The sequence below is a fragment of the Anolis carolinensis genome, unplaced genomic scaffold (assembly GCF_035594765.1).
Source record: "Anolis carolinensis isolate JA03-04 unplaced genomic scaffold, rAnoCar3.1.pri scaffold_7, whole genome shotgun sequence".
NCBI classification, from domain to species: Eukaryota; Metazoa; Chordata; class Lepidosauria; order Squamata; family Dactyloidae; genus Anolis; species Anolis carolinensis.
This window is the reverse complement of record NW_026943818.1, coordinates 1,080,070-1,092,868: the sequence shown is the minus strand read 5'-3', so window position 1 is coordinate 1,092,868 and position 12,799 is coordinate 1,080,070. Positions and strand designations below refer to the sequence as shown.

The following is a 12,799-nucleotide window of genomic DNA, read 5'->3' as shown; positions in this document are numbered from 1 at the left end:
GGCTTCCGGCCAGGCGACTCTGCGGCGGGACTCCATTTCCCAGCAAGCCTCGCGGGGCACTTCCGGCCCGCCGCTAGTCCGCTTCCCCCGCCTTCGCCGCCCGCTCGCTCGCCCGCTTGGACGGAGGGGATGGCGTGAGCGGCGCGGAGCCGGAAGTGGCCCCTCGGAGGCAGGCCGGGCGACATGGGGACCCGCGTCAGGTGAGAACGCGAAGGGGCCGCGGGGGCGACACGGGGGTCGGGGAGATGCGTGTCACACCTTCTGCGCCTCGGGCTCTCGGCCTCCGCAGGAATGGCCCTGACTGGAATCTTCCCCCTGGAACCAGAGGACAGGCCTGGGCCAACCTGGGCCCTCCCTTCAGGGGTTTGGGGCTCCAACGCCCGCCATTCCTCACAGCCTACAATCATTATTATTATAATAATAGAATAATAGAATATAATATAAGCATATCAATATAATATAAGCATATCAATATAATGTTATATAATATAATGATTATAGTATAATGATAATAGTAGTAATACAGTAGAGTCCCGCCATTCCTCACAGCCTACAATCATTATAATAATAATAATAATAATAGAATAATATAATATAATATAAGCATATCAATATAATAATAATGGAAAGACTTTCTCCAATAATAATTATAATATAATATAAGCATATCAATATAATAATAATGGAAAGACTTTCTCCAATAATAATTATACAGTAGAGTCTCACTTATCCAACATAAACGGGCCGGCAGAACGTTGGATAAGCGAATATGTTGGATAATAAGGAGGGATTAAGGAAAAGCCTATTAAACATCTAATTAGGTTATGATTTTACAAATTAAGCACCAAAACATCATGTTATACAACGAAGTTGACAGAAAAAGTAGTTCAGTGCACAGTAATGTTATGTTGGAATTACTGTATTTATGAATTTAGCACGAAATTATCACGATATATTGAAAACATTGACTACAAAAATGCGTTGGATAATCCAGAACGTTGGATAAGTGAGACTCTACTGTAATATAATATAAGCATATCAATATAATAATAATGGAAAGACTTTCTCCAATAATAATTATAATATAATATAAGCCTATCAATATAATAATAATGGAAAGACTTTCTCCAATAATTATTATAATATAATATAAGCCTATCAATATAATAATAATGGAAAGACTTTCTCCAATAATAATTATAATATAATATAAGCATATCAATATAATAATAATAATGGAAAGACTTTCTCCAATAATAATTATAATATAATATAAGTATTCAATATAATAATAATAATGGAAAGACTTTCTCCAATAATAATTATAATATAATATAAGCATATCAATATAATAATAATGGAAAGACTTTCTCCAATAATAATTATAATATAATATAAGCATATCAATATAATAATAATGGAAAGACTTTCTCCAATAATAATTATAATATAATATAAGCCTATCAATATAATAATAATGGAAAGACTTTCTCCAATAATAATTATAATATAATATAAGCCTATCAATATAATAATAATGGAAAGACTTTCTCCAATAATAATTATAATATAATATAAGCCTATCAATATAATAATAATGGAAAGACTTTCTCCAATAATTATTATAATATAATATAAGCCTATCAATATAATAATAATGGAAAGACTTTCTCCAATAATAATTATAATATAATATAAGCATATCAATATAATAATAATAATGGAAAGACTTTCTCCAATAATAATTATAATATAATATAAGTATTCAATATAATAATAATAATGGAAAGACTTTCTCCAATAATAATTATAATATAATATAAGCATATCAATATAATAATAATGGAAAGACTTTCTCCAATAATAATTATCTATATATATAAAAGAGTGATGGCATCACGGCGACCCACACAACAACAAAACGACAGGCCCCCCAACCTCGAAATTTGACAACACAACCCATCATCCACGGCTCTAGGTTGATACAACAAAAAGAAAAGAAAAATAAAGTCCTAATTAGAGAGAGAGGAATAATTGCTTTTATCCAATTGCTGCCAGTTAGAAGGCTAAGCTCCTCCAACTTGGTCTCCTAGCAACCCAATAAAAATAATAAAAAACACTAAAAATACAATAAAATACTATAACAGAAAATAACTAAAAATAATACAAGAAAATAATAAAATATAATAAAAAGATAACTTACAATAAAATTTATAAAAAATTACAAATAACGTCAAATAAAAATTACACAACAATTTTTAACCAATACCACCACTACTTTGCCACAGCAATGCGTGGCCGGGCACAGCTAGTAATATAATATAATATACACCTATCAATATAATAATAATAATAATAATGATAATGGAAAGGCTTCCTCCAATAATAATAATAATATAATGTTATATAATATAATGATATCAATATAATAGTAGTAATACAGTAGAGTCCCGCCATTCCTCACAGCCTATAATCATCATCATCATCATAATAGAATAATATAATATAATATAAGCTTATCAATATAATAATAATGGAATGACTTTCTCCAATAATAATTATAATATACTATAATACAAGCCTATCAATATAATAATAATGATAATGGAAAGGCTTTCTCCAGTAATAATAATATAATGTTATATAATATAATGATATCAATATAATAGTAGTAATACAGTAGAGTCCCGCCATTCCTCACAGCCTACAATCATAATAATAACAATAATAGAATAATATAATATAATATAAGCATATCAATATAATAATAATAATAATAATAATAATAATAATTGAAAGGCTTCCTCCAATAATAATATAATATAATATAAGCCTATCAATATAATAATACTAATACTAATGGAAAGGCTTCCTCCAATAGTAATAATAATATAATGTTATATAGTATATATAATGATATCAATATAATAATAATAATAATAATAATAATAATAATAATAATAATAATGGAAAGGCTTCCTCTAATAATAATAATAATAATAATGTAATGTAATATAATGTAATGATATCAATATAATAATAATAATGGAAAGGCTTCCTCCAATAATAATATAATGTTATATACCAACTCCCACCATTCCTCACAGCCTACAATCATTATAATAATAATAATAGAATAATAGAATATAATATAATGGTATCAATATAATAATAATAGTAATAATAATAATGGAAAGGCTTCCTCCAATAATAGTATAATATAATATAATGATATCAATATAATAATAATAGTAATAATAATGGAAAGGCTTCCTCCAATAATCATATAATATAATGTTATCAATATAATAATAATAGTAATAATAATAATGGAAAGTCTTCCTCCAATAATAATATAATATAATGATATCAATATAATAATAATAGTAATAATAATGGAAAGACTTCCTCCAATAATAATAATAATATAATGTTATCTTCCAACTCCCACCATTCCTAACAGCCTACAATAATAATAATAATAGAATAATAGAATATAATGATATCAATATAATAATAATAATGGTAGGGCTTCCTCCAATAGTAATAATAATATAATGTTATATAATATATATAATGATATCAATATAATAACAATAATAATAATAATAATGGAAAGGCTGCCTCTAATAATAATAATAATAATGTAATGTAATATAATGTAATGATATCAATATAATAATAATAATGGAAAGACTTCCTCCAATAATAATAATAATAATATAATGTTATATACCAACTCCCACCATTCCTAACAGCCTACAATAATAATAATAGAATAATATAATATAATGATATCTAATAATAATAATAATAATAATGGAAAGGCTTCCTCCAATAATAATATAATATAATATAATGATATCAATATAATAATAATAGTAATGGAAAGGCTTCCTCCAATAATCATATAATATAATGATATCAATATAATAATAATAGTAATAATAATGGAAAGGCTTCCTCCAATAATAATATACAGTAGAGTCTCATCCAACCCTCGCTTATCCAACATTCTGGATTATCCAACGCATTTTTGTAGTCAACGTTTTCAATATATCATGGTATTTTGGTGCTAAATTTGTAAATACAGTAATTACTACATAGCATTACTGTGTACTGAAATACTTTTTCTGTGAAACGTGTTGTATAACATGATGTTTTGGTGCTTAATTTGTAAAATCATAATGTAATTTGATGTTGAATAGGCTTTTCCTTAATCCCTCCTTATTATCCAACATTTTTGCTTAACCAACGTTCTGCCAGCCTGTTTCTGTTGGATAAGTGAGACTCTACTGTAATATAATATAATGTTATATAGCAACTCCCACCATTCCTAACAGCCTACAATAAAAAATAAAAATAACAGAATATAATATAATGATATCAATATAATAATAATAGAATAATAGAATATAATATAGTGATATCAATATAATAATAATAATAATAATAATAATGGAAAGGCTTCCTCCAATAATAATAATAATAATAATAATAATAATAATGTTATATAATATAATGATATCGATATAATAATAATAATAATAATAATAATAATAATAATAATAATAGAAAGGCATCCTCCAATAATAATAATAATAATAATAATAATAATGATAATAATATGTAATATAATGATATATATTGATATAATGATATGAATATATTACTAATAATAATACAATAATAGAAAGGCTTCCTCCTATAATAATGATATAATATTATATAATGTAATGATATCAATCTAATAATAATAGTAATATAATAGGCTTACTCCAATAATAATATAATATAATGATATCAATCTAATAATAATAATAATAATAATAATAATAATAATAATAATAATATAATGATATCATATAATGATAATATAATAATAGAAAGGCTTCCTCCAATAATAATAATAAAAAATATAATATAATGATATCAATATAAAAATAAGATTACAATAATAGAAAGGCTTCCTCCAGTAATAATAATATAATATAATGATATCAATATAATAATAATAGAAAGGCTTCCTCCAACAACAATAATGTAATATAATAATAATATAATATAATAATGGAATATAATACTAATAATAATGTGAAGGCTTTCTTCAATAATAATATAATATAATGGTATTAACATAATAATAATAGAAAGGATTCCTCCAATAATAATAATAATATAATAAGGGAAAGGCTTCCTCCAATAATAATAATATAATGTAATGTAATATAAGGTTTGAACCATGCATAAATACATTCCCCTGCACTTGTTTCTCAAAAACTGATGTGGGTTAAGATTTCAGCTTGAGTTTCCAAGATCCTATTTTTCTGGCAAAAGTCCTGGCTGCTGACTCACAGAGGGAAGGAAGGAAATACGAAGGCTCTTTCACTTAACGTGTTTGTAAATTGTCTTGCGATTTTAATGTTTATACAAGAAGATTCCTGTTTGGGACTGAGCTTGTTTTTACATTTTGTCGCCTGTGGAGTCATATTTCCTACTCTGCGGCCACTTGTGAGCCGGCTTCTCATTTCGGGTGGTTTCATTGTGTGTTGCGTAGCTTCTTTCCCCCAAATGTGCGGAGAGACACAACAATGTTCTTGATTGTGTGTGTAAAGAACCCTCTGAGTTCTATGTCGTGAACTGGTTAATCTTTTTTCCCAGCAGCCCCAATAAGGATTGAGCAAGGATGGTTAGGAGGCCATATCAGACTTCTGCAAAAAAGAACAACTGGGATGGGCTGCCTAGTTTAGTGAAAATTGAGTAATAACCCTTTTAATAATAAAATAAACCTTGTGTGATTTTAAATACAGAACTCTGCATGTTTGCCTCCTAAGCTCAACATTCCTTACAGCCACATGACACTTCACGCTCTGCTTGCATTGAGCTGAATGCTCAACTATAAGTATCCTGTTTTGCGTATTTTGGATGCTTTGCTATTTTGGGTAGCTCTTCAAACACCCAGAAAATCCAAACAAAAAGTATTATGGTCCCAGTATCCTAAAAATGTGCATGTTTTGCCTCCTAAGCTCTAAATTCTTTACAGCCACATGGCACTTCACACTCTGCTTGTTGTGAGCTGAATGCTCAACTATAAGTATCCTGTTTTGCATATTTTGGATGCTCTGCTATTTTGGGTAGCTCTTCAAACACCCAGAAAATCCTAACAAAAAGTGTTATGGGCCTAGTATCCTAAAAATTTGCATGTTTTGCCTCCTAAATTCTAAATTCTTTACAGCCACACAACACTTCACGCTCTGCTTGCTGTGAGCTGAATGCTCAACTATAAGTATCCTGTTTTGCGTATTTTGGATGCTTTGCTATTTTGGGTAGTTCTTCAAACACCCAGAAAATCCTAACAAAAAGTGTTATGGGCCCAGTATCCTAAAAATTTGCATGTTTTGCCTCCTAAGCTCTAAATTCTTTACAGCCACACGGCACTTCACGCTCTGCTTTCTGTGAGCTGAATGCCCAACTATAAGTATCCTGTTTTGCGTATTTTGGATGCTCTGCTATTTTGGGTAGTTCTTCAAACACCCAGAAAATCCTAACAAAAAGTGTTATAGGCCCAGCATCCTAAAAATGTGCATGTTTTGCCCCCTAAGCTCTAAATTCTTTACAGCCACATGACACTTCATGCTCTGCTTGCTGTGAGCTCAACTGCTTGCTCAACTATAAGTATCCTGTTTTGCATATTTTGGATGGTCTGCTATTTTGGGTAGCTCTTCAAACACCCAGAAAATCCTAACAAAAAGTGTTATGGGCCCAGTATCCTAAAAATTTGCATGTTTTGCCTCCTAAGCTCTAAATTCTTTACAGCCACACGGCACTTCACGCTCTGCTTTCTGTGAGCTGAATGCCCAACTATAAGTATCCTGTTTTGCGTATTTTGGATGCTCTGCTATTTTGGGTAGCTCTTCAAACACCCAGAAAATCCTAACAAAAAGTGTTATGGGCCCAGTATCCTAAAAATTTGCATGTTTTGCCTCCTAAGCTCTAAATTCTTTACAGCCACACGGCACTTCACGCTCTGCTTTCTGTGAGCTGAATGCCCAACTATAAGTATCCTGTTTTGCGTATTTTGGATGCTCTGCTATTTTGGGTAGTTCTTCAAACACCCAGAAAATCCTAACAAAAAGTGTTATAGGCCCAGCATCCTAAAAATGTGCATGTTTTGCCCCCTAAGCTCTAAATTCTTTACAGCCACATGACACTTCATGCTCTGCTTGCTGTGAGCTGAATGCTCAACTATAAGTATCCTGTTTTGCATATTTTGGATGGTCTGCTATTTTGGGTAGCTCTTCAAACACCCAGAAAATCCTAACAAAAAGTGTTATGGGCCCAGTATCCTAAAAATGTGCATGTTTTGCCCCCTAAGCTCTAAATTCTTTACAGCCACATGACACTTCACGCTCTGCTTGCTGTGAGCTGAATGCTCAACTATAAGTATCCTGTTTTGCATATTTTGGATGGTCTGCTATTTTGGGTAGCTCTTCAAACACCCAGAAAATCCTAACAAAAAGTGTTATGGGCCTCTGCTTGCTGTGAGCTGATTGCTCAACTATAACTATTGAGATTTGACGCTGCATACAGTAGGCTTAAGTGAAGGTGAAATCCAGAACCCTGGTGCCTGAGGAAGGCTCGTTGTCAAGGCTATTAAAAATAGATAGGGGACTCGACAGTTTTCCTGGCCACAGAGGGACAACGTGTATTAAAAATCAGCCTTAGCTGTTGCCACAACTAAACACACAACTCTGTGTGTGTGTAATGGAGAAACTGGCCCAATTTAGGTTTGTGGCCGTAGCGGAAGTGCTGAAATTCCAGCCAGTGGGTGCCTGTGGGACTGTGTGAGGCCTCCACGCAGCCTTACGGAGGTTTGGTTGTGCCCCAAACACAACAACCGAGAGCCAGCTGCCCGTAATAAAACGACAACCGAGAGCCAGCTGCCTAGGAATGCGAAATACTGTTTTTCCAGTCTGGTACAAAGAGTCTTGTCCTAAGCTCGTACTTTGACACAGCCTGATCTTGGCTTCTTTTCGACCATATTCGTGGAATCAAATATTTATTTATTCGTTCATTTATTTACTACGTTCATATCCTGCCCTTCTCACCGCGAAGGGGACTCAGGGCGGCTTACAAATTATATGCACGGACAATATATTATATTATTAGCATAGCACAGTATTAGCATGCTATATTGCAATATTGAACTATTCTTGTAATATTGTAATAAATATTAATAGTTAATAATAATTATTAATATTAATATTAATACTGTTATATTATTAGTAATATCTCACTATATATATATATATATATATATATATATATATATATATATATGTATGGACTAGCTGTGCCCGGCCACGTGTTGCTGTGGTGTAGTCCTAAGTGGAGTTTTCTTCGTGGCATTCGAGGTGGCCTAGAAAGGATTCCCTTAGGTATGAAGCAGCCAGGCTTTGAAGCTGCAAGGCTATTCAATGGTATTCAAGTTGGCCAACAATGGAGTCCCCTAGGTATGAAGCAGCCAGGCTTTGAAGCTACAAGGCTATTCAGTGGTATTCAAGTTGGCCAACAATGGAGTCCCTTAGGTATGAAGCAGCCAGGCTTTGAAGCTGCAAGGCTATTCAGTGGTATTCAAGTTGGCCAACAATGGAGTCCCCTAGGTATGAAGCAGCCAGGCTTTGAAGCTGCAAGGCTATTCAATGGTATTCAAGTTGGCCAACAATGGAGTCCCCTAGGTATGAAGCAGCCAGGCTTAGAAGCTGCAAGATCACTCCTTGGAAATGGATGAATATTGTGGCCAAATTTGGTGTGCTTTGGCCCAGGGGTTTTGTTGTTAACTCGGACCTAATTTTGCACATATATTGTATTACTAGTATTACATTGTATTACATTATAATATTATTATCAATATTATATGTATTTACAATATATTATATTATTATATATTGTATATTATATTGTATATTGGCCCCAGAGCATCAAATATGGGCAGGATGGAGAGTAGATCCTTCCTTCTTCCCTCCCTGTCTCTTTTTTCCTCTCTCTTTTCTCCCATTTCAGTCTTCTTGCTGACTAACCAGAGTCTGCTTCTTTTTCGGGCAATGGTAGTGAAATTGACCTAATTTTTTTCCGCTCCAGCTGTCACCCAGGAAGGTTCTAAATAGCGTCTCAGTGGAAAGCAATAAGCAGGGTTGGAACGAACACTGATCCGGGGTGCTTATTGCGGAGGAATCTGCCTTCTCTGGATTCCCGTCCTGCCGGGGTTCTCAAACGTTGCCCAAACATACGGCCGAGGGAGACCGAAATCGGCGTTGTGGCACCCCTCAACGCTTCGGATTGGAGAAGTTCCAATTGCCTGGTGACTCTGTGCATCTACCCACGCGTTCTCTTAAAAGCTGTGCACATACTCTAGCATGTGCAGTCCCTTGTGTTTAAGAATTCAAGGGCTCCCATGTCTGCTCTCAATATCCTCGTCTCCAAGCTAAGCATCCCCAGCTCTAGATCCTTTTAGTCCTCCTCCTCTGGGCACCTTCCAGCTTGTTGAGATCCCTCTTAAATTGTCATGACACAAGTTTATTATTCCAGGTGAAGTTTGACCAAAGCAGAAGAGAAGCCACGACAAGAGAGGTCAAATAACAAAGCCAGTGGACCTGATGGGATCCCTGCTGAAATCTTGATCTAGACCAGGCATGGGCCTTCTCTCCAGGCGTTTTGGACTTCAACTCCCAGCATTCGTAACAGCCTCAGGCCCTTTCTTTTTCCCCTTCAGCTGGCGGAGCTTTGGCCTAGAGTGCTGCCAGTATGCAGATGATACCCAGCTACTCTTGCGTCTCGAACCTGGGACAACCACGATTCCTGAGAACTTTAAGCTGTGTTTGGAAGCAGTGATGAGTTGGCTGCGAGCGAGTAGACTAAAAGTGAATCCCGCGAAAACGGAGATACTCTGGCCCGGCCAGCCACCAGAGTTAACCCAGTCACTGCCTGACTTTGATGGGGAAGTTCTGGTTCCATCTGCAACTGTGAAAAGCCTTGAGGTTGTGTTGGACTCATCGCTGACCATGGAGGCCCAGATCACTGCCATAAGTAAGCAGGCCTTTGTTTATCTTCGCCAGGCAAGGAAATTGGCATCCTACCTCTCGACAGAAGCATTGGCAACGGTAATCCATACAACAGTCACCACTAGGTTGGATTATTGTAATGCCTTATACGCCGGCCTTCCGAAGACAAAAACCCATAAGATCCAAATGGTCCAAAATGCGGCAGCCAGGCTGCTAGCGGGATCATCTATAAGATCCCATATGACACCGATTCTGAAACAACTGCATTGGCTACCAATAGAACATCGGATCTCTTACAAGATACTGATCCTGACATTTAGAGCTCGAAATGGCCAAGGACTATGATATCTTAGGGACCGCCTCATTCCTTTCTTCCATCAGTGGTCACCTTGATCCTCTCAGGAAAATCTCCTATACGTACCGGGCCCTAGGAAGCTACAAGGCGTAGAGCCTTTTTGGCCGATGCTCCAATCCTGTGGAACTCATTGCCTCCATATGTTAGAGCAATGTCGGAGTTGCAACCTTTTGGAAAAGTGCTCAAGACTTGGCTGTTTGGTTGTGCATTTAAGTAAATCAGATCTAATTTGCCAAATAGTCACTGTTGAATGTTTTTAGGTTGAATGTTTTTATGTTGAATGTTTTTATGATGAATGTTTTCTATTGTGGAATGATATTTTAAATTGTAAGTCGCTCGGAGCACTCTGGTGGAGAGCGACTAATTAAGAAATAAAGTGAAGCGAAAGTGAAGTGTTAGGAATAGTGGGAGTTATTATTATTATTATTATTATTATTATTATTATTATTATTATTATTATTGAAGTATACAACCCCTCGGGTTTGACATGGATGTAAGGGACTAGGTACCCCTATTATGAGCTGGTCACTGACCACAATAAAAGTTTACTACTTACTTGTGGGAGTTGAAGTCCAAAACACCTGGAGCGAAGGCCGAAGTTTGCCCAGGCCTGGTCTAGAACAAGATTTCAGCAGGGATCCCATCAGGTCCGCTGGCTTTGTTATTTGGCCGCTCTTTGTCATCGCTTTGGTCAGACATCACCTGGAATAATATTGTGTCCAGTTCATCACAATTTAAGGGGGATCTCCACAAGCTGGGAGGTGTCCAGAGGAGGTCCTGGGTCAGGGACCTGATGATCTTGATCTAGACCAGGCATGGGCAGACTTCCTGATGGGATCCCTGCTGAAATCTTGATCGAGACCAGGCCTGGGCAGACTTCGGCCTTCCCTCCAGGTATGGCCCATGTAGTCTCTTTCAACTCTAGGGTTCTGTGACTTTCTATGCTGCTCCTCCGAGGGATTCATGGTCTCCAGCCCTTGTTCTGGACCCCTTCCGTGTTAACCTCCTTGGATTGTGGGGCCCAGAACTGGACTCTTGTCTTATTCCAGGTGAAATGCTTCTGCAAAACGTCTCCGTCTCCCCCCGTTCCTTTCTCCAAAGTTACAAGATGTTTGAACAGGACTTAACAAATCTCCGCTGAGGTGCTAGCTTGTTGGAATCAAGAATGTGTCCTTTGTCGCCCGCGCGTGTTTCTCAAAGCTTTTGAAAGCCCCTTTTTATTTCAGCACTTACCAAAACAAATGGGGGCTTGTTTTTTTGGGGGGGGGGGACGGACGGACCCGTCAGTGCCGTTGGTTGCGTCGCCTCAAATATATCGCGGGGCTTGTTTGTCAGCTGGACTTTGGGACGGCATTTAAGCGTGGTCCACATGCAGAGGCCATGAAGAAAGCAGACATGCAGCCGAATCAGTGGATAGAATTAAAAAACACCCTGTTTCCCCTAAAATAAGACATCCCCAGAAAATAGGACCTAGCAGAAGTTTTGCTGAATTGCTAAATATAAGGTCTTCCCCGAAAGTAAGATCTAGCAAAGGTTTTGTTTGGAAGGATGCCCAACGAACAGAACACCAGAGCATGCAGGATTGGTAAATGTACGTACCATGGATGAAAATATTGGTAGTAACAAGAAATTCTTGATAGGATTCACCGTTTGTCTGGTTATGCTGGTTTGTGGTGACAACTACTGTACAGTATATAATAAATGCTCATTTTTTTTTGTTCAACAATAAATGTGAATTCTTCATGGAAAAAATAAGACATCCCCTGAAAATAAGACCTAGAGCAGTGATGGCCAACCTATGACACGCGTGTCAGCACTGACACGCCTAGCCATTTTTGCTGACACGCTGCCGCATGCAGATTGATTGGAATGACTATGTCTTTTGTGGCCAAATTTGGTGTGATTTGGTCCAGTGGTTTTGTTGTTTACTCCATGGGAATTATGTACATTACATACATATACAGCAGAGTCTCACTTATCCAACACTTATTGAAAAATACTTTGAGTTCTGCGTGCATGCGTATATTGCCTGTTGTGGGTTTTGGCCTTTTTTTTGGTGTTGTGATTGTGTTTTTTGTGTGATTGTGTTGTATCTTACTGGAGGCAGGGATGATAGATTGTGTTGCCAATTTTAGAGTTTGGGGCGTGTTGGGTTTTGTTGTTTTGTGAGTCGCTGTGATGCCAAAAGCCTTTTATATATAGAGATATATAATATAAAGGGCTGGTGGTCCTTTGAGTGTCTCTCCAAGCCATCTTGGGCAACGCCTTTGGAATATGAAAGCATGCATTTAGCTGAAATGAAAACAGAAGGAGCAAAACTGTGGGTCCGTTTTGAAAACGGCTCCAGGAGGTGTTGAAAGGCTGCCTCGGTCTAATTATAGCT

The 12,799-nt window shown here is 35.8% G+C and overlaps 1 protein-coding gene across 11 annotated transcripts in view; it reads left to right on the top strand.

Annotated features, from left to right (window-relative positions):
• Positions 1-42: 42 nt before the first annotated feature.
• The window catches only part of dennd1a (DENN domain containing 1A), a 203,359-nt gene continuing 190,602 nt past the window's right edge, over positions 43-12,799 (top strand). For 9 of the 11 annotated variants that reach the window (XM_062959484.1, XM_062959489.1, XM_062959485.1 and 6 more), the window contains exon 1: positions 44-200. In XM_062959484.1, coding sequence (XP_062815554.1) covers positions 184-200 — 17 coding nt within the window. In that variant the 5' untranslated portion in view covers positions 44-183. Of the gene's footprint in view, positions 201-12,799 lie in introns of all 11 variants that reach the window. The other 2 variants (XM_062959488.1, XM_062959482.1) reach the window with 1 other exon arrangement.